General features: G+C 33.6%; 1 protein-coding gene across 1 annotated transcript; it reads left to right on the forward strand.

The window, feature by feature from the left end:
- The first annotated feature begins 10,114 nt into the window (after positions 1 to 10,114).
- Positions 10,115 to 21,705, forward strand: LOC140135907 (enteropeptidase-like). Its single transcript, XM_072157575.1, has 4 exons — positions 10,115 to 10,463; positions 15,190 to 15,591; positions 17,165 to 17,281; positions 18,797 to 21,705. Exons 1-4 carry the CDS (start codon positions 10,397 to 10,399, stop codon positions 19,030 to 19,032), a joined length of 822 nt encoding a protein of 273 aa, XP_072013676.1. The 5' UTR covers positions 10,115 to 10,396; the 3' UTR covers positions 19,033 to 21,705.
- Positions 21,706 to 24,150: the final 2,445 nt, after the last annotated feature.

Raw genomic sequence — 24,150 nt, forward strand, 5'->3', positions numbered from 1 at the left:
AAATGAGCAACAAATAGCACGGGAATTTTTTTTAAAGAATTATCATGAAATGAAAGGAGTAACTCAAATTTTTGGGCTAAATTAAACTTTTAATATATCTAAATAGCGCCCTCAGTTTACATACAAATATACAATTTATAGAATGAAAATTACCACAAAAAAGTAGAAAAAGAATAATATTTGATAAAGAAAGGAAAATCTATGTTGAAAATAGCTACAAAAATTTTCCATTTTCCTCTGCTACTTGTTGAGCGTTGATAGCTGCTAGTCCAGTCTATAATTAAATAATATTTTTGTTAGAAAAATTACTAAATGATTAAACTGTGGGCCCCTTTTTTCGCCTCTTCTTCCTCCTCCTTCTCATCTTACCCATCTTCCTCTTCCTCCTACTCCTCCTTCTCACCTTCATCATCTTTCCCATCTTCCTACTCCTACTCCTCCTCCTCCTCCTTATCTTCCTCCTCCTCATCTTCCTCTTCCTGCTCCTACTTCTCTTGGTCTTCGTGACTACACTTTGTTATTGTTCTTGTTCTTCTTTTCCTACCTGTTCCTGTTCTTGTTGCGCGTTGTTCTTCCTTTTCTTCTTTTTCTTTTTAAACATGTTTCCTTCTTCTTTTTCCTCCTTTCTATCCTTATGCTACTCTTATTCTTTGTCTTTTGTCTTCTTTTTTCCAGTTTCCTCTGCTACTACTACTATTTCTACAACTACTACTATTCGATTGAGCGCTTGATATCACTTGGTAAACATTTTTTAATGTGCACATGTCAAATTATTAAACATGGCTGATCCCTAAACAACTGATGGTATTAAAACTGACAACATCGCAACATGACAGGTGACTCGGCGTAAAATGAGATAATTATGCATCAAGTCGAACTCATTGAATTGTACACAGTGCCTCGAGTGATTCGACCTGATTCGAGCCAAATATTTGGCCAAAATGTCTTTAGTCAAATTTTGGTTACTCCTGCAAATTGTGAATAATTGTGAATTAGTTTTACAGCGCATTCGTGTGTAACATCATTATATTGACATCTACACACACAATGACATATGTTCCTGTGTTGTATTCGTATTACGCGGGCTTTGGATGTCAACATGTTCCCATTATGCACTGCGTATTTTGCCCTCTCTCCCAGCAAATGCTGGAGGCGCATTGTATTGTGAAATCGACCAAATTGCCTTGGGATTTGGCGTTGTGTTTTTTAATGTCAATGAAGAATAGGTAAACGTGCTCATTTTGGTAAATGTTGCTAGCTTTTTACAAGTGTACTGTACGTTTTAACATAATTGATATTAAAACATTTATGATGGTTTTTATTACCAGTTTTACCACACATGGTAAAAATATTGAAATTCAGTGTTTTGACCAGATGTACATTAATTCATAAGCAATGAACTGTCACGTGCGCAGTCATCGATTCCATTATTAGAAATAGTCCTTCGTGGTTTAATAAGTCCAATCGCCATTGTAACTTCCGGTTATTTTGGGACATTTTGACCTCTAACATATCGGGGAAATTGCTGTAATTATTTATAATAAAAATATTCAAATAATTAATTTATTCAATAATAAAGTTTTTTGGGTTTGTTTTCATTCTTGTAAAACATTTTAGATTATATTTTGTACGCACAAAAACCATTTTTCCTGAATTTTCCCAATAGGTCAGAGGGCAAACTGTCCCAAAACTGCAAAAAGTGTCCCACAATGCATTGCAAACTTCCAATGCCGATTGGGCTTATTACTTCTGATGTTTGTCAGCTGCGGAAGATGTTAGAAATATCGTCTACAAGGGTGTCAGAATTTTAAGTGGAATAAACACACCAGGCTCCATGGAGCTTGAATTCATGCACCCTCTGAGAAAGTTTCAAATAAGAATTGATTAATGTGCTAATTCCATTTGAAATTGATACTCTACTGAGTTTCCACAGGGGGAGCGTGGACATTAAATGGATCAGCCCAATAAAACGCGCGCCATATTGTGCCTATTTATTATTATTCAGATGTGTGTGATATTTATATTTGAAATAGAAATCACTTTTTAGTTTTTTAGAGTAAATTACTACTGGTTACCATACAAACAGACTTAACAGAATTGCGCTTTAATAAATGAGTAGTTTTTTAGTAAAACAAGAAAAGAATTCTACCAGTTCGTGCGATTCATTATCAATGAGACATTTTTGTATCCGGGTAGGTCATTTTTTTTTTTAGTGGGTCGCTTTGCTCCCCGCGGAACTGGAAATGGTACATCTTTGGGAGTAGAACGGCGTATCGGTAAACATTACATCGGTAAAAGGGGCCAAGGGGTGGGGGTGGTTATGATCTGTCAAAATTTCGAATACAAATGTTTAACTAAACAAAATGAACAGCTTTTGATTGTAGTGGTTCTATAAGATAATTTAAATATTACACAAGTGATTGCTGCATGGCGACACGATTAGGAATCGCACGCTAGATATTTAATTATCGATTTGTTATAAATAAAGCTAGCTAGTCGACCAAATATTAATAACTTGCTTTATAGTCTTCACATCCATTGCCACAACTGTACATGTACAAGGCCACACAAATATTGTTGATTGCCCACCAGTGAAATTTGTAAGGTGTGTCGATCTGTCGATTAGTCGGCACATTTTTTTTATTTTTGCTTCAAATTATACAGAACTGAAGGGCTCTTTTTGGCTGACTAACATCTGAGAGTCCTGAACTTTAAAACAGCAGATATGTGGACTATTCTCAGCGATTTACTGTCATGCTTCTTTTGTATTAAAGGAGTATTTCGTGATCCTAGCATCCTCTTTTTATGACATTTTTCAGTAGATATCCACGAAAAAGCTTATTCCGAAAATTTCAGTTGATTCCGATTTTGCGTTTGAGAGTTATGAATGATTATGTGTATTTCACTGCTCCATAGACAATGTGTTGTAATTTCGTTCTGGTATACCAGAACGAAATTAAAATTTCACGATATCTTTGCTAAACGAATTAATCTGCAAGAAATATTTTGCAAATAAACATTATGTAGCCAGAGGTTTCCAGTGATATAAAAAATCTCAACTTTTTTTGGGAAAAATGGGGGATGATGCTGTGGATCACGAAATGCCCTTTTAACAAATCAGGCAGGCTAATTAGATGTCCCAGTTAAATATTTACCGGAGAATATGTAAAACATTTAAAAAAAAACCCAAAAATATCATTTATTTAACATTTCACATTTTGAAGAATTTGTTTTTTAAACCGCTGACCCTGGTTTTGCTGAATTTAAGGTCAGTCGCTGGAGGGCAAGTCAACATTTTTTCGGGGGGGAGGGGGGGAGGGCTTATAGTCTATAGTCATAGTACAGCAGATGATCAAAATATTCATTGATGTTACAATATCAGGATTTACTAGTGTTGTATTTGTTCAGTAGTTTGGGTGGGGTGTGTGATGGATGTGAATGGGGTGTGTGGGAGTGTGTGAGCGTGCGCGTGAGCGGGAGTGCATTGCAAACGATGATATTAAGAAGTTATTATGTCAGGGAGAAAGAAATATGATTATAATTTAGGTGCAAATGTTTCCAAAGATATTTTGTTAAATTGAATCATTTTATTGTTCATGTGTTTATAAGAAATGTATCAATACACAGCAAATACAAAATTACTGAATGTTGAGTAAAATGGGAAGCGAGCAACAAAATGAGGGAATAGAAATCAATGTTGATTAAATTACACTCAAATTGAGTACAAATTTGATCATTATTATGTTTTATGGATCCAAGTTGTGATAATATTAGATCCAAAACATAATAATGATAAAATTGGATGCTTTACGCCCAATGTCTCGCTATGATTTGTAAAATAGTGGACACGACTACGTCTCGTCCAATATTTTAAAACTCATAGCTCGACCAATAAATGTGCTCAATCGATCCAATTTTATATCAATATTGAGTTTCATTTGACAAATTTTGTTGCTTTGTTCACTTTTTACTCAACATTGAGTAATTTTTACTATTTTATATTTAGAGTGTACAGTTAATATTTGAAGGAAGAGTTCCGATGCAAAAAACCGGTATCCATTTTTCTCAATTTGAGGCCATTTTTAAAGTAAATAATAAGAAAATAAATTATGTGCTGCTTTTGATCATAGTACCATAGTACGTTTTTTCTTAAAGTAAGGTGTCAATTTTATAGCTAGCATTAACTGAAAATGGCGTTTAACGGTTTTTGCATCGTAAATAACGTCTAAATTAAAACTAGATTATGTTAAATAGATAAGAACATAAGTTGATAAGAATCCAGCAAACATACATTTTTGAACTTTATAAATGTGTTATAAACGTGTTTTGCTTATGGCAAAAACGTAAAATTACTTCATTTAGTACGCCACTTTAATTTATCAATCACTAAACGAAACCACTTGTGTTTTGGTTTCTTTAACACTTTTTCTTTAACATATCTTCTCCCCTAAAACATGCAATCAAATCTGGGACTTTACAGTATAGATAAACCAAACCAAAAACCATAAGCATTGTTAAACAAATCCTGACATTTGAAACGGTCTATTGTTTTATTCATCAAAATACAAGCAATAACTATGTAATAATTAATATATAGAAATCTTTAATTTAACACTTTGTATATAATGAATATGAGATTTTATAAACACATTGCAGTGCTATTAAAAGAACACACTTTTGTGAAAAAAAAAACCATGTAAGCTTTTAATCATTGTGAATCTTGTAATCTAGTATATATTTATTATTTATTTTAAATAATTAATTTTTTATTTTTTTAATTTTTTTAATTATTTATTTATTTATTTTTTTTTTTTTTATTTATTTATTTATTTATTTATTTATTTATTTATTTATTTATTTATTTATTTATTTATAATACTTGTCATCCTTTCACACAAAGAGCATCAATATCTACCAAAACGCGTTTCAAAACGTAAAAGAGGCACCAAAGTTTTCAAAAAATACTTTCCTTGTCACCATTGTTTAAACTTGGTCCCACTTAGGAAAGTCGTATCAACCGTCAACAAGAACGGGTTTGATTATACTTAACATTTGGTTAACTCGAATTTATTAACCATTTATTAACAGTCTGATAAATTTATCTTTCATTAATTGAAAGTTATAATTCAACATATTCAACAGTTTATGCATTTATATTATGTGTCCATCAGATGCAAGTAAATGAATGTGTCCAATTACACATTACTAAAATCGGGATTAGCCAAAATCCTCTGAAATAAACATCTCAAAAAAAGTAACTAACCCCCTTAAACATGTTGAATAATGACCATTATTAAAAAAACGGGTGATTGTATTACAAATCTGTAAAATGCGCTGGAAGCAGAATTCATTATGCACATTTTGATACCTCATTTGTAGCAATTGACTAAATATTGACGTCACAGCGTACATTTAAATCAACGTAGCCCAAGATTTGAAAGTTGCAGTAAATTCTATTGATTTTGCATTCAGTGTAATGGAAAGAAATCTGTGTAATGATATCTGAGTGTTTTTGTATTGTAAAAATTTGTATGTAAGTGCAACTTTCAAATCTGGACCTCACTACATTAAATTGACTGGTGTTTTATTGTTTTCTGGGCTATCATATCAAATGAGGTGTCAAAATACGCAGAAATAAATTCTGCTTCCAACGCATTTTACAGATTTGAAAAACAATAGCCCCTTTTGAATAACGGCCATTATTTAAGGGGGTTAGTTACTTTTTTGAGATGTTTACTGTTATGTTTCGATATAGCGTTATGTGCAGTACCTGTCAGTACCTAGTACATATTGTACCGATGGAATATCACAATTGGGAACTCTAAACAAATCGATTCACTTCAACCATGGTCATGCAATGCTCTTCCGAGAACACTGCAAAAAAACCCAAAAAATCCAAAATAAATATATGCGTACCAAGTTTTAAAAATGGGGAAAAGACAAAAAGGAAAGCAATATTTTTCCTTTGGCGCCTCTTTTACGTTTTGAAGGGTTATTTTGCCGAGATATTATGTTGAATTCAATATGTAAGTGTACTTTCATTGTGACAGGTAGAAACCCTTTTTTACTATTAATTTAATAATTTACTTGTGATAGATATGCATCTATCATTAATAACACAATTATTCTCAAAAATCGACTATGGCATAGTCTATAGTGGGGTTGTAACATTGGTCAGCAACCCTTATCATTGCGGACCAAAAATATTTTAAGTGCGTCTCGATAATTAATGAATTTTAGCCGTTGCTAACAACAAACTTCTCTACTTCTGTATATTAAAATATTACCCAACAAAAAATATTAATTTAGCTATTAGTAGCTGGTCATAATGGACTTGCTCAACGAAGCGCAATCATGGTAGTGTTTCCATTTCCAATCAATATACCAGCATTAATTACAAAACGTGAATATTCTGTGTGAATTATGGCATAAATTATGCGTACATGATTTTACAAATAATGCAAAATAAACACATTAGTGTCAATCGAGTATTTGCATTGGTCTTTTTAATGCAAAGCAAGTACATTATATTAGTACCAACGGGGGATGTTGTTTTAGTGCAATTTTAAGAGAACGAGTCATTCGTATTAATTGTCGAAAGCCCATTATCATTATGAGGCACCTAATGGAAATTAACTACACCAGGCACAAAAATAAACTTGCTTTTTCATTTGACACCCTGTTCGTGAAAATCGAGCAAGAATTGACCAAGATATGCGCATCCAAACCCTCAAACCCCAAAATCAAAAGTTGCAATTTTAACGATTCAATTGTACATGTTACATTGTGTGCTTTATTGACTGGCCCGTGGGAACACAACAATGCGTTCCCATTAAAAATCGTTGAAATTGCAACTTTTGATTTTGGGGTTTGAGGGTTTGAAGATGCATATCTTGGTCAATTCTTGTTCGATTTTCACAAACAGGGTGTCAAATGAAAAAATCAAAATCCAATGAAAAAAATGTATATTTCAGAATAATCCAAAATTATCTGGTTGTTGAACAGCAAGGATGACTATAACTGACAAGTTTCTTTTTGTGCCTCTTGTAGACCTGGCTATATAGATATAATCGAACTTTATACAGTTTTAAAACAGTCCTTTTTAACAAGGTTTCAATAATAATTTCAAGGTTTCAATAATAATTTCAAGGTTTCAACAATAATTTAAAACGTTTAAATGTTGGGTTATATGTGACGTGTCATGTCAAAAGGAGACACTTTTGGGCAGGATCGTAAATGGAGAAATAGCCAAAAATCTGTCTGGGGATGATTTTTTCACAATTTGGGTTTGTTGCAAATTTGTAATGTTATTAATGTTTAAAATATTGTCTGAGAGTTTCAGACTGGAATATAACTAGCATCTTGTATTTTTTGAGACATTTTTCAAGGTAATTCCTACTCTTAACATTGTCAATAATATTTTTAAAGGCCAATATCTCAATTTCCACTTTTATAATACTATAACTTACAAACTCAATATCTTCGCTTAGGAATGTCCGATTTCATTAGGGAAAATGGCGTTGTGGAGCAAAATATCTCTTTATTTTAAATATGTAAAAACCTCAAAATTGATAACCTGCCCAAAAGTGTCTCCTTTTGACATGACACGTCACATATAAAGGGTATAAAAAAGGTTTAATAACATTCAGAAATCATTTTAGAAAATTTCATTCAATATATTCTAACATAGTGTTGACAAAATATTGTGCAAAAATGTTTGGCAAAAATATTGTGCAATAAACATTTTGATAGCATTTTTAAATATTTTTGTTGTGTTTTTCATATAACACGTTTTAAAATGATTCCGTGACCTATATACAACCAAACATTTAGATGTTATTAAAACGTTTAGACCAAAAGAAAATTCATCTATAACACGTTTTAAAAACACTTTTATATTTGCTAGGACACTGATATATAATTCATAACAAAATTAACTATTTAATGAAAAGTATAGTATCATGGGACAATACTCATGATACTTTAACATGAAAAACATATAAGATAAAAACCACTCCTTAGGATCTAAATTACTACAATATTTATATAGTGGATACGCAACCAAATGTTCTTATTGCTGATCAGTTTCTCTGAAGTATTATCCAAACGCATGTTCCATGATGACCACCGCAGGCCTGCGTAATCCACTGCGTACAAAATCCTTGCACAGATGACAACTTCCAAACCGGTGCTGCTTTCACCATTCACTCACTTCACTCTTCAGAAACAGTTATACGTCCACACTGTTCCACTTATAATTGACATTGAAAAAAAATCATGTTTACATTTCAATAATGCAGTAACAACATATGGGGAATTCACATGCCTTTAATTATAGACATATTGTAGATTGCAACACTATCTGGGGATGTTTCTAAGATTCCCCAAACGATGTCATCTGCATTTACATTATCATTTAGTAAGATGGGTTTTTTCATGGTTCAATATAGTGATCATAATTATTATTTTATCTGGGAAATCCCAAGATAATAATAGATCTGACTGACTTTGTTGTTGTGATTACATGAGAGGGAATTCCCTTCTCTGAGAGGGAATTCCCTTTTGTCATTAAACATGTTAAATAGTTTTAAATGCAAATAAAGTAAATGATCAAAAGTACTCAGGGTACATCACAACATGAATAAGTAATATCTCCAGAAGGCACAGAGGTTATCAGACAATGAGTTTGGGAACTTTTTGGCAATGAATGTCAGTCAATTAGAAATCAGTCCCGGAAACCAATCCTCACTGCGTGAGGAAAAAATAGGGCCCTGAATTTCCATCTACCCGTTTCCTGATATATATATCTCTCTATGTCAGGTGGCGGTGTGTAGCCATCTCATTCGATCTGATGCCAAGTGCGTTGCACCTTGCATTCCTTGGTTAGAAACCAGCTACACGTCATTAGTCCAAGATGTTGGTGAACGTCCTCTTCCTCGTCGGCCTTCCATAGCCCCTTGCAAAATCTGTTTTTCTGCACCTCCATGTTTCCTGACATATGGCCGAAGTACTTCAACTTTCTCTCCATTATGCCGCTTCTGTTGGTAAGACTTGTACCAATCTTGTCGAGGATCCAGGAATTTGTTCTCCTGTCTTTCCATGTCACTTGTAGAAGCCTCCTGTAACACCGCATCTCAAAAGCATCTACACTTTATATACTGCGCCAAAAAAGTATCCTTACACTTGGAAAAAATCCTAATTTTAAAACTAAACCATATTAGGCAAATTTATTTTTTAAATTATGCATTATCTAATCTTGCACATTATGACACCCCATTGAATCCAGTGTGACCTCAAGAAGTAAAGTTACAAGCATTTGATTAGACGAAGATCCAGTTTTAAAAGTGACAAATTGCCCTATTCAAAAATTCACGGACAAGACTTTTGGTTTCAGAGGGGTGGATGGCTAATTTATGCGCGCCTTTTTTAGATTTTAAATTCAAAAGAAAAGGAACAAAAGAAAACTGAAACTGAAAAATAAAGCTTGGGAAAAGTTCAGAGAAGAAACATGAAATAAAATCTTACTGCTTGACTGAAGAAACTGTGTTGTCTCTTTTTGTTGCGCTTGTTGGAATCCTTTCACCTTCTATAGGCCAATTTGTCACTTTTAAAACTGGACCTTCGTCTAATTAAATGCTTGTAACTTCACTTCTTGAGGTCACATTGGATTCAATGGGATGTCATAATGTGCAGAATTAGATAGTGCAAAAAACAAAACAACAAATTTACCCAAGTATGGTATTGTTTTAAAATTAGAATTTTTCCCAAGTGTAAGGATACTTTATATATTAAGCTAATGGATATTCACGAATTTGAATACTTAAAATTCGATGAGTACCTTAAACATACAAGACCTACAAATATATTGAGGCCTACTACCACCCCTCTTAGCTTCTATGAGTGCAACAGGATGCCATTTGGACTCACGAATGCGCCAGCCACCTTCCAACGACTTATGGAACGCTGCATGGGTGACCTGAGTTTGAAACGAATTTGAATATTTAAAAATTGCATTCTGAAATGAATCGATCCGATTTACTGAGTAAGTATGAATTATCGCTGATACGGAGAGCCGACAAACCCACCGACAAGACTATAATCATTATCGAAATATCTTGACGTATCAAAATTCTTCGTTGCAATTTTGTTTCGAAATTCTGAACTTATGTGTTATTTATCGACGCCATAGAATAACAATCATATATATTTAACGCCTCGTTTATATAATTTTGTATCAATAAATCCTACATGTACGTCATAATGATATCGAACTGCATGCAACAACTGACGGAGTGCTCTCACGCGTGAACCATAATTATACCGGCAATAATAAACAGAATCAGAACCCAACTTCCAATTTTCAGGATGTAAAAAAGGTCGCTCATCTTGGTTAACGATGGTTTCTTTGGCAACGCTTGGTGTCGTCGTGGTATTGACGATTTTAAGACGTAGTTATGGTTCAGGTAAGTGATGATGATGGTGTTGGTGGTGGTTATTTTGATTAAAAACATAAAATATGGGCTGAGTGGTTCTACGTGGTTGGGCGCGGCTGGTTACTAGGTTTCAATACAAGGCAACAGCCATTATGGTCATCACTGCAAAACAATAGTCATAGTATACTAAACCAATCGTAACAATGCGGTGTCTTGTGGAACCATTTCCAAAGAAATAAATCAAAACTCAAATCACCACTTAAATAAAACAGGAGGCTGTTCTCATAATTTTGTGTCGAAAAGAAGTTTTAATACGTCACGTTGAATTCTGTAATCAAAACCAGTGTGACTTCAATTTTGTTTGCATGGATTGTTGTCATTAACAATTCATGTGATTGAACTGAAGGCCAATCGTAGATAATAACATCACTGCTCCATCTGACTCATTAGCTCAATTGGTAGAGCATCGGTCCGGTGATCCGAAGGTCCCAGGTTCAAATCCTGGATGATCAGTGAATTCGTTTCACTGGCTGTTATTTATGTGTGTGGAGACTTGTGGTAAAACCCTTTCTCAAAATTCATGTGATTGCTTCTTAATGGAAAGAATGAAAAATTATCATAAAAAACATAAGAACAAACAAAACCAACCTATAAACGACACGTGATTTTTTACCGATTAATATTTGCATACGAACCACGTATTACGAAACGGCACAGCGTATTCTTTTCTTGAGCGGGCACTCAATTCGTGATTTTTTTTCTATTACCACCTCAAACCTATGACAAATTCGGCATGTCACCTTCTTGCAACGATTATTTCAAATCCTCGAAACAATGCAGAAGTCTTATTTGAAATAATTGATTTTTCGAGATCATTCAGCAACAATATATAAGTGGTTAAATGAAATCAGATAATTTAATTCTTAGTGTAAAAATACATTCCTGATTTGAAATCTGCTGTACAACTTTTTTTGTTTGTATAAATTATCTTTAGGCTACGCTGTGAGGTTAGTCTTAAATAGCCCTTCCAGTAGGACTCAACAGGACTCAAGCAGGATAGTCCGTCTAGTAGGACTAGTCTTAAATAGTAACTGATCGTCCATGGCATAAACGCGTCGATTGAAGTACAATCACATATAGGCCTATTATACAGCAAAATTGAAATATCGTCATCAGTACATAATGCTCAAATCAGGGACCACTAACAATAACCATAGCCCTAGTCCTCCAGTAGCGCTATGTGTTTGACCAAATCTCAATTCTACACACTATACAACAACAAAACACATGTCGCCTTTATCAATATTTTATCAAACGTATTTTGTATTTTTCTACGCACAATACGTTAACATAATATATTCTGGATACCAATTTTATCATACAAACATAAAGCTGGTGACGAAGAACATTAATTGATTTCAACCAATCAACTGGGTCGTTATTTTTGAAGCGACAAGGAACAGCCTATTTCATTGGCCAGAATTGTTCATTACAAATCAATTGAGCAAAAATGTGATGCATATAATATTCCACCAATAAATCAATGGTGGCCACCTGTTACATATTGGGCTATTCCAGTTGAAATCCATACACCCCGTATTACAATAATCTTCCACACCATGCACACAGGGAGTGTGAATTTCAAATGGAGTTACTCGAATGGGTGACTCCATTTGAAATACACACTCCCTGTGTGGAAGATTAAGGTCGTGTCTTCCATAGGGGTGTATGTATTTTAAGTGGAACAGCCCATTGAAGAATTAGTGTGATCAGAAAAAATATTGTATTGCGCATAATATTACCAGATACATATTACCATAAATATTAGCAGATGAAATTCAATGAAATATTGAATAAATAAACAGCAGCTTGAACGATGAAAATATATTAATAAACTTGAAATGATTGAAATGAAATAAATGAACGATGAAAATATAAATCTCTACTCTTTGTCAACGAATTATTGTATTGTGTTCAGTTTTCTAATTATTGCATAGTTCTGAAATTTTAAAATATGGAACGAAATCATATATGTTCATTGTATTTTAAACGTGAGATATACATTACATTTTATAGGAACTACAAAATTCATGCGATGCCATATTTTAATATAAGACATTTACATTTTACCACAAATCCTGTTCAGGATCTATACAATTTTAACATAACCAGACATGCAGCATACAAACAAATGACATAAAACATCTAAAAAAAAAGTAAATAACCCCCCTTTAATAATGGCCATTATTCGAAACGGGCTATTGTATTACAAATCTGTTAAAAGGGCATTTCGTGATCCACAGCCGCATCCCCACACTTTTCTTTAAAAAAGTTGAGATTTTTATACCACTGGAAACCTTTGGCTACTTAATGTTTATGTACCAAATATTTCTTGCAAATTAATTCGTTTCGCAAAAATATCGTGAAATTTGAATTTCGTTCTGGTGCACCAGAACGAAATTACAACACATTGTCTATGGAGCAGTGCGATACATATAATCATGCATAACTCACAAACGCAAAATCGGAATCCACTGAAATTTTGGGAATAAGCTTTTTTCATGAATATCTACTGAAAAATGTCATAAAAAGAGGCTGCTAGGATCACGAAATACTCCTTTAAATGCGTTGGAAGCAGAATTTATTTCTGCGTATTTTGACACCTCATTTGATACGATAGCCCAGAAAACAATATACACCGGTCAAATTAATGTAGTGAGGTCCAGATTTGAAAGTTGCACTTACATACAATACAAAAACACTCGGATATCATTACACATGTTTCCTTCCATTATTTATACTGAATACAAATCAATAGAATTTACTACAACTTTCAAATCTTGGGTTACATTGATTTAAATGTACGCCAATATTTAGTCAATTGCTACAAATGAGGTAGATTCTGCGTCCAACGCATTTTACAGATTTGTAACACAATCGCACGTTTTTGAATAATGGTCATTATTCACTGTTATTTAAGGGGGGTTAGTTACTTTTTTTTTAGATGTTTAGTATAATACAGTAATTTGTAATTCCGTTAAAAAATGAGCTTTGCAACTTTCGAAAGACATTCAGAATTGCGAAACATTTGGACGACATTTCTATAAATCATACCAACAGTCCTCCTTCGTGATGTCGATTTACTAAATCTTGTCTGGAATTTGTAATGGACCCACTCCAAACAATAGCCTATAGTTTTATGAGCATATGAAAATTTTCATCTGCAAAACTTTGTATGAGTAGATCAGACAAAAAATATCGGAATTATTATTTGTATTTAATTGTATCGAATATATGCACCAATGTCAATTGAAACTCTGCTGGCAGGTATATAAAAAGACTGGTCAAACAGCCTAAAGTTTTATTCGCATATGAAAATTTTCACCTGCAAAACTTTGCTTGAGTAGATCAGACAAAAAATAATATCGGAATTATTATCTGTATTAAATTGTATCGAATGTAATGCACCTATGTCAATCGAAACTCTGCTGGCAAGTATATAAAAAGACTGGTCAGACACAAACACGTGCACATTTTAATCGATATGCCTATCAAAACACTAGTACCTGAAAGCACTACCTTCATGCTGAAAGGTAGTGTCAGAATTGTTGACAGCTGCATGCGTTGCTATTATGTAAATCACAATTAAATGTAAATACATCTTACCATGAAAGGAATTGCAGCATATTACAAAAATGTACGAAAAGGCCCATTTTTTTGTCTTTGTTTGTCTTGTTTTTGGATTACAGATCGTAAACCAAAGACTTAAGGTTACACGAAGAAACGTATAAAAAACGTATAAAAGACGTATAAAGTTGTTCTCTAAAACCGCGTTTTTTCAGCAATCAAATATCGCAGTGAGTCAAATGTTGGTGCATGGATGTATCTTTACATTATTTTTGTGTGTTTATAAAAAAATTTAGAATCCGTTTGAAAATCCTTCGTTTAAATCATTTTTACGCACCATGTTCACAAGATCAAAAACACGTTCCATGCAGTTTTTTTCAAATGTTCGCTCCGTATAAAACCACGCCGAGTGATTGTTTTCTCCTTTTTTGTATTGTACTACAAATCGATTAAAGAAATAATGTTGCCATGGGGAAGAACCAAATACAGTACCGATCAAATTTAAAAAGCCCGTTTTGGGGGAACATTTTCGAGAATCTTGTCTGAGAAAAAACTGTTTTGTGAAATTATCGATATTTGGATTGGCCATGACTAGTAATGTTAAAGTCTGCAAGTGTACCACAGATGGGAGAGATCGAGTACTTTTTAATGATTTTAAGCAGCTTTCTTCTTCTGTTTTCTAATATAGAAACGCTGGTATGGTTTTGCAAGTAAATTAATGGTAATAATGATGGTAAATATTTTGTCCCAGCCAGAGGGATCAGGCAAGGACTGATTTCAACCATAGCTGTTGCTAAGAAATGATTTTCTCCTGTGAAGAAAAAACTTTCAGGCAGATTTAGCACATATCTCTATATGACTTTTATTTGGTCATGGTTGGTGGTGTGAAATCATAATGTTGAAATCCGGGCTGTATCAAAATGATTGGTACCTATCAATTATGATTTTTTTAAACCTGCTTCTTCCAAATGCAACGTTGGATACTCTCAACATGTCCAGAATGTTTAGTTTATGACTTGTTATACAATTAATCTACAAATTATTTGGATCTTATTTTAAATTTTGATGTGTCAGACTCATTATCAATGATAACAGTTCAACTTATACATGTTTTTATACATTCTTTTAGAATATTTCGAGACTTTTTGTGACAAGATATTTGACATCGGCGAAAGTGGCGATGTTATGTACTCCGGGGATGTGTGGTATAATCAACATTACAGTAGTAATCTAACTTGCACAGTTACACTACAAACGTCTGCTGATCGACAAATACTACTAACATGGACCACATTTAACGTGGAAAAGTTGAATGATGTATTTGGAAGCTGCGTCGACCGTTTGCAAATCTACGATGGCGTTGGGACATCAGATGTGGCAAGGCTGAAAAATCTCAATGACCAATGTGGAACCTTTGGCGAATACCCAGAAATAGTATCTACGGAAAATTCCCTTACCCTGCGCCTGACAACGGATGCTGAGGATAATTCGAACGACTTCGTGTTTGCGTATACATCTTTCAGCACAGAAGGTGATGAAATTTTATAGTTAATTGTTAATATGTTAAAACCCCATGAGAACTACCTGCCGATTGGCCAAAAAGAAGTTTTCATTATCAATTGGCCCAATCTGCAACATTGTTAGAATAATTTCACCACGCATAAAAATTGGGTGAATTATTTGCAAAGCTCCATTCTGATTGGTGATTTAAGTAAAGATATCATGTAATTGACCAAGCAGAGGTAATGTTAGATTGGCAGGTAGTGCTCAAGGGGTTAAGCTAACGGAATGTGTGATTTTCACAAATACCTCTATTCTTCTTTTTTCTTGCAAATTTATGAAGTACAAGAAAATGTTCATCACCTCATGGAAAATACCTACAAAGTGCTTTTATAACATCTTAGTATATCATTTTTGTCTGAGAAGGTTCGTCTCAGATTGTTGTCCTGTATATTTTTTGTTTACTGTAACTTGGTAACTCAGATGTGTGTCTCATATCAAAAGATAATTAATTCTATTCAAGTACAGTACTTGAATAGAATAAATTATCTTTTGTTATAAAAGCTTTATCGGATGAACTACCATATCAATAGGTGAAAACAAAGTTTTTGAATATACCGCGCTGCACTGATACGTTCACGCGGTACCTCTGCACTGAACCATATCATGCTGATCACTTGCACCTGTAAGATTAGTATCTTTGAAAAAGACCAGTATTGTATTCAATCTATGATTGCAGAAATACACAGGTGATGAGTGTAACCTGCTTGTAGTGCAGCGCGATATGTTCAATATTGTTTTCACCTATTGCTATGATAATTAATCTGATTAATTACGTAACTTCGCTAGCGTATTCTGAGCTTATGCATGCTAAAATAACTCTTCCACAGTTTGCATGGTAAAACATTTCATACTATGTAGCTTTTATCATGTGTTGTTTGGAAAAGAGATTTCTAAGGCTGTAGGTCATCATCTGTCAGTTTATAGGTCAACTTGTTGAGGTCAAATTTAGGCATTCATTTGGAACAACGTAATTGAAGCATCAATTTTGATATTTTGTCGTCTACTGGTTTATTTTCAAATGGCAGGAACATAATTACATTTCTGGAGATGTAAATGGTGAACACAATTAAGATTGCATAGAGAAATGTCCTTCTGATATCAAATAATTTTGATTTGTTGAAATTTGCAATATAATGTCAATTAAATGGCAAATAATTAAAAATTAAAAATTTTGACATTAACAGTCCTAGCAGGAAACTTTATAAATCTAATGATATGTACTTAAAGTGTATGCAGCTGGGATGAAAAATCGACCATCATAATTATGAAAATGTTGACCTTTCGTTTTGAAGATATACATGATGTTTCCCAAAACACCTAAACCTTTTTTAAACTCCGTGTATATCTTCAATACGAATGGTCGCGACCAAGCTCTTAAAGGCGCCGCGTGACGTAATTACAAAACTTCACAATTTAGAAATGAAAAATATAGCACGCAATAATTATGATATTTAAAAATGTAACTATGCTAATAATTATATTCTCCATCCATAATGGTATATTTTGTCATCCATATTCATCTTTTTAAATACTATTTGCAGCTACTTGTGACACCGACGAGTTTCGATGCAAAAATGGCCGATGCATAGACGAAAAACTCGCTGACACATTCGACTTCTTTGACAACTGCGGAGATGGCAGTGATCAAGAAGCATTGGGTAAGTCGAAAAGATACCGACTGCCTCAAGATTTATTCTGCCTGCCCGGGCCGAATTTATTACAGTGCTAGACGGGCCCGGGCCCCAAGATAAAAAAAACTTTTATTAAAAAAGAAATAAGCGAAGTGAGCAAATTTATAAAGGAAACTATCAGATGGTGTATAACAGATTTCTCTTCAAAATGACTCGCATATTATCATCAAAAATGACAAAAAACTATTCAAGTAGATATGATTTGATAAGATTGCCTTGTCATTTAAAACGGTGATCTTGTCAATAATTATAGCATGAATAGATTCTTGTCAAATTTGACCGATTCGTTTTGAAGAGAAATGTGTTCATCCCAATAGTTTCCTAATATTTTGACAGGTTTCTATTAAAAACTGAGTAGATCGTTTTAGCCAAGAGTTCTTAATTTGTCTCGATCAGATATCACAGGTATTAATTACCGTATAGTTTATTATTATTATCTATTAAAGTTAAACACTGCGTCATCTTCAATCTTGGCTGTTTATTTTTCCGTCTCCCATATGAGGAATCCATGATACAACTTCTCTTATTCGTGTAAGACAAACCAATGGACAATAAAGCATTTAACTTCAGTCACTCATTGATACTCATTCTACGGTTGCAAGTCCAAATTTTGCCCTCCATGGTCGACATCGCGTTTGTAAGCCACCATTGGATTTCACGCTCACGGAGGATTCCGTCTGATCAATAGATAGAAAATGGATCTACTATATTAATTGTAAATTGCTGTTTTAGCGTGCATTCGGTTAGATTGACATTTCAACACGAAATAATATGGTGTTCCTGTGTTGTATTCGTATTACGCGGGCTATGGGTGTCGACATTTTCACATGATGCACTGGGTATTTTGGCCTCTCCCCAGAAACCGCTGGTGGCGCATTGTATGTATCGTGAATCGACCGAAATTGTAACATCAAATTGTAACAAGTAAGCATTCATGGTCTGTGCCAAGGGATAATACTTCAAGATATTCAGGCCAGTGTGTAACATTTGGCAATTTTGTTCAAAATGATGTTCAAAAAACAATTAATTCACATGCATGCAATAAACAAAGCCTTAAACAATAATAATAATAATTATAATAATAATAATAATAATAATAATGATAATAATAATAATAATAATAATAATAATAATAACAATAATAATAATAATAATAATAATAATAATAATAATAATAATAATAAATAAATAAATAATCTTAATGACTCGGCACTTGACACCCGAAAGAAACCAAATCAAGCACAATTTTGCTTTTAACAAACTTTTTGCACGATTTTTTTGAATCACAGCGTACTTGGACTGACTAATAATAATTTTGCCTGTAACAATTTTTACTTGATTTTCAAATAAACGTACTATTGCTCCCAAAATACGCTACGGGAAACAATTTGTTGTTCATTGGTAGTCTATTGGTTTCGTTTTTCCAGTTTGATACGCAGTACGCAGAAGAAAATAATTTGAGCCCGTCTTATTTTGTTTCAGATGAGTGGCTAGGTGGACTTTTTAGATGGGGACTCGGTATATTTATAGCAATCATCGTCGCTATTGCTATTGGTGGTATATTGATATGTGTATGCTGTGGTTGTTTGTGTTATCATCTAATTTGCAAAAGGCAACAGTCTTCCAATCAGACAACAGTCGTACATGCGCCACCTCCACATGCCCCAGATGGTATGCAGATGCAAGGATACAGTAACAACGGGTACGGACAAAAATAAGGACAGTAATATATATTTTATATTAAAGAGGAAGCCCCACCAGAGCAGTTCTTCTGGGGAGAACCAAAGCTGCCTGATTATCAAATTAATCAGTGACAAGGTTATACAGGGTGTCCCAAAAAAGAGGCCCCACATTGCGCCCTCTTTTTCTCCAATTTCTGAAAAGTTGATCAAATATGTGACCCCTCGGCACAACTGAGCCCGGATGTCGCCAGTGCCACTATTGAGATATGCCCCATCGAACTTAACAATAAACAATAGGAAACAAAGGATTTATTGACTGTTTTATTGATTTTTCACTTCTTAAATGTCAAGTACTATAGACATGATATACATCATTTTAAAGCTAATTTCAAGCAGAATATTTTGGTTGAATATCTCAAAAATGATGATTGGCGACTTCAGGGCTCAGTTGTGCCGAGGGGTCACATATATTTTGGTATGTAAAGAAACCTTAAATTGTTAGCTTTAATAAACCAAAACCATTCTTTCAATCGGCTGACAATTTTTGAAGATATGCCCTCTTTAAGAAATGTACCCGTTTTTCACTCTGTCCACGGATGAGGTTTGGCTACATCAAAGATTTAAACGAAACACACGGTTAATGACATGGATAGATAATAGCATTAGGCTTGGGAAAGCATTCACTATAAGCGAGGATCACCAGCTAGCTTCAAACATCTTTGCAATCCCGTGTTTCTGCTGCATTCGCAAATATCCGGCGCACAAGGATGGTACGCAACGCAATTAATGCAATGAGAACTAGGGCTGAAACCTGTATTCGTCATGGAGGCAACCAGGTAGAGGGCAGAGCAGCACAGTAATCTCACTTCAAAAGAACCAAAGACAAACTAAACAGCCCTTTTCAGGGCTACCTTTTATTCCAAAAAGAGAAATGACTTATGTTGTCAATAAAATGAAAGCAAGAAACGAGAAAAACATAAGTAATTGCAAGTATAGCAAAAGAAGTCCCATCCCACATCAATTTCGCCCAAATTAATGACACTTAACCAATTCCATAACCCATAAGCCCACCTGTAAAGCCCATTCCCTAAAATACAGTTGTTATTTTATAAAGTTATCATCGAGGAATGTTTTATATTCATGCATGGTTTATGCACTTTTCAATCTTTGAAGTAGCCAAACCTCCTCCGTGGACAGAGTGAAAAACGGATACATTTCTTTAAAAGGACATATCTTCAAAAGTTATGAGCCGATTGAAATAATTGTTTTGGTTTATTAAAGCTAACGATTTAAGGTTTCTTTATATACCAAAATATATTTGATCAACTTTTCAGAAATAGGAGAAAAAGAGGGTGCAATGTGGGGCCTCTTTTTTTTGGGACACCCTGTATCTGGATTTGACGGATGCGAATTAATGTTTTAATGTTATTGCCTCATTTAGCACCTGTCAAATTCAGAGATTACCTTCACACTGAATAATTTGATAACCAGGCAGGTTTGGTTCACCCCAGAAGAACTGCTCTGGTGGAGCTTCCTTTTTTAATAAACTTGGTTTTGAATGAAGATGAGAAAAAAAACAGAAATATCTGAATTGAACTGAAATGATAAACTGAACTGAAATGATAAACTGAACTGAAATGATAAACTGAACTGAAATGATTTTCCATGTAAAATGATATAATATTGAACTGAAATGATGATAGTTAACAAAAACATGAATCAGTGACGTAGCCAGGATGTTTCTCGAGGGGAAAGTGAGGGGAAGGTGGTTTTCAAGGTGGGCGCAAAGTGGCTTCAAGTGGGAATTTTAATGAAAAGGGCCAACAATGCCTACAAATTTAAAATATACGTGGGAGCAGGATGTCATTGAGAGGGAAGCTTCTTCATTGCCCGTCCCTTCCCCGGCTACGTCACTGAAATGAATTTGAAGAGAAGAAGATGTCTCAAACATTCTCATAAAAAAGTTTTAATTTATCAAGTTTATACAAGCTGTATCAAAATGATTGGTACCCATCAGTTATCATTGATAATGGTAGAGAATAACACATCAAAATTGACACTAGATTAATTGTAAAACAAGCCATAAACCATACGTTCTGGACATTACATGAGTATCCAATTTTGCATTTGGAAAAGGCGGACGTTTCAATAAACGTCAAAATTGATGGTTACCAATCATATTGATACAGCCTGTATCTGCTACGTGTATTTTTGTATTTTTCATGTTATAAGCTATTTATTATATGGTTCTATAGTAATTTTATCGTGTAAGATACTTTGTATTGTCGCCTTAAGGTTGGTCTTAACCCTGGAATTATGGAAATCTTTGGGCCTCATAACAAAGGAGCAAATCACTGAATGGGACTTTGAGTAAAATGGGTTTTTTTTCCTACATATTCATATCCAGTTTTTAAAATTAATATTTATTTTATTTTACTGAAGAATTTGTTTGTTGTTTCCTAAAAATAATTGGATCAACAAAACTTTTTGTCCCCATTTGACCTCACTGATGAATTCGTAAAGTCTTTGCCATTCTATATATGTGTACTTTTATATACTTTCGACCAACATTTTAGCAGTTATAAGGCCCAAAAGTTTCCATAATTCAAGGGTTAAGATCTCATTTATTAATAATATTAGTTTGACCATTGTATATACATTTAATCTCTATATATTAATATTTGACCGATTATTTGATTCCACAATAATAATTCATACATTTACTGGACCTCACAGTTATGTGTTGTGCATAATTGAAGAGTTTGTTTCCAAAAGCCGCTAAATCCAAAGGCTGCTTTATGTCAAATTCAATTGTAGATATTCCTAAGAGTAGCAGTAACCTTGCCAATCTAATAACACTGGAGCACTAGAATAGTTATAACAATTCTTTGGATATCTTTAAAAAATAATTGCAAATTTCTTTAACCTCCCACGTGCGAAGACGAAAACAATAAATAAAGAAAATAATTATTTTTGTTCCAAAAGGAGCTAAATCCAATGGCAGCCATTTTAAAACTTTGCATTGGAGAATTTTTAGGGGACAAAATGATTTTGAAAATAGTTAGAAAATAAGCTAGAGTTACAAACATATCCATTCCAATTGTTAAATGTCATTGAAACTTTAAAAATGTTAAAATATACCATAAAAATGTGACACAAGGCAGCTATTGGATTTAGCGCCTTTTGGAAACAAACTCTTAATATGATGAAGAGCATTGTTTCAAAACCCCTTACATCCACTTTTGACTTTTTGAGAAAAACAGCCTTTTTTTTAATTGTGCAAGTATTACTTGTTCGATTTGATTCAATTTGGGTTTGGATAAAGTGTTGATGAATAGAAACTAAAAGAATAGTTTTGGTACAATTTTTAAGCCTTCCTATTTATTTTATTATTTCTTTAATATCGCACCTTTTGTGGATGTAAGGGCTTTTGCAACAAAATAAATTTACCCCTTTTCTAGAAACCACTTTTGCAATCAAATTTGAGCCCATTTGTTTGCTCTACTTTATATAACTTGACTAATGATTTCAAAATCATAAAGAAAAATTGAATTATCTCATTTACTTTTTTAATTATGAATTTTTAATTAAATGCGGGAAAATTACGTTTTTGAGCATTTCCGAAGCTACAGCTTTCGTTAATTACAATGATTTTTTTTTTTCAAACATAGTGACCCCAAAATAGTTCCTTTTGGTTTTAATGATTAAAGAACATTCAAGGCTAGTATTATACATCAAGATATTATTTTCCTAAAATTTTATGTTCATTTTAAGTTTAGATTTCCGGAAATTCCCTAAGATTTCCCAAACGGAAATATACGATATTTCCGGAAGGGAAAGTGGTATGTAGGTCAAACAACCACCAAAATGTGTATTTTTGGTCACACTATAATGTCATGTCAATAACTCAATTTCAGCCAAAAGTGGACGTAAGTGCTTTTGCAACAGAGCTCTTCATATGTTAAATAAACATCTCTACAAAAGTAGCTAACCCCGCCCCTTAAATAATGGCCATTATTCAAAAACGGGAGATTGTGTTACCAATCTGTAAAATGCGTTGGAAGCAGAATTTATTTCTGCGCATTTTGACACCTCATTTGTAGCAATTGTCTAAATATTGACGTCACATCGTACATTTAAATCAATGTAACCGAAGATTTGAAAGTTGCAGTAAATTATATTGATTTGTATTCAGTATAGTGGAAGGAAATCTGTGTAATGATATCCGGGTGTTTTTGTATTGTTGTAAGTGCAACTTTCAAATCTGGACCTCACTACATTAAATTGGCCGGCGTTTTATTGTTTTCTGGGCTATCGTATCAAATGAGAAGTCAAAATGTGCAGAAATAAATTCTGCTTCCAACGCATTTTACAAATTTGTAATACAATAGTCCGTATTTGAATAATAGCCATTATTTAAGGGGGGTAGTTAATTTTTTTTGAGATGTTTATATTTTGATATATTGCTTTGTAAATGAAGGGATCCATTGCTCTTGAATTTGGACGGAACGCCAAGACCATCAGCCACCCGGCCATTGTATGTAGCTATTTGCGTAATTGTTACATAATTATTAATTAATAATGTTTATGTTAATTTCGGGTACATTGTCTCATCTAACATTACTAGTGAAGATTAAGATCTTAGATTGTAATTCATTCATGCATGTAAAATTTTGAATGGACAGCCGAGGGTGTTTACCAATGCATGCCTAACGCAATACTCTTGGTAATCGGAAACATCTAATTAAAATTACCGGGGAAATTACATGTGGACAAAGTGATTTCGACCCTATGACGTAAAACTACCGCCATTTTGTTAATTTAGCTTCTATTTCTTTCATTGTTTCACCACAAATTCTTAGAAATATATATATTTGTAATACGAAATAATATTGGGAATAGCTGCTCGAAACTCCGAGAAATTAACTTTTCAAATGAAATTGGGTAAAGTTCTTTTTGGACCACCCTGTACTGTACATAATTGGAAGAAAAAGGAGGTTTTATACAAATAAAGCGCGCCGGTGCACAAGTAATGTAATCTATTTGTGAATTGTGACGCTATTTATATGCTCTCACGCGCGAACCATAATTTATGCCGGCAATATTAAATCAAAATCAAGCTTCCGATGTCAAGGTTGCTCATAGCTGCTCATC

The sequence above is a fragment of the Amphiura filiformis genome, chromosome 16 (genome assembly GCF_039555335.1).
Source record: "Amphiura filiformis chromosome 16, Afil_fr2py, whole genome shotgun sequence".
Lineage (NCBI taxonomy): Eukaryota > Metazoa > Echinodermata > Ophiuroidea > Amphilepidida > Amphiuridae > Amphiura > Amphiura filiformis.

Coding starts and splice junctions, on each gene's coding strand:
- LOC140135907 (XM_072157575.1), top strand. CDS start 10,397: ATGGTTTCTTTGGCAACGCTTGGTGTCGTCGTGGTATTGACGATTTTA. Junction 10,464..15,189: donor AAGACGTAGTTATGGTTCAG/GTAAGTGATGAT, acceptor ACATTCTTTTAG/AATATTTCGAGACTTTTTGT. Junction 15,592..17,164: donor TACATCTTTCAGCACAGAAG/GTGATGAAATTT, acceptor TACTATTTGCAG/CTACTTGTGACACCGACGAG.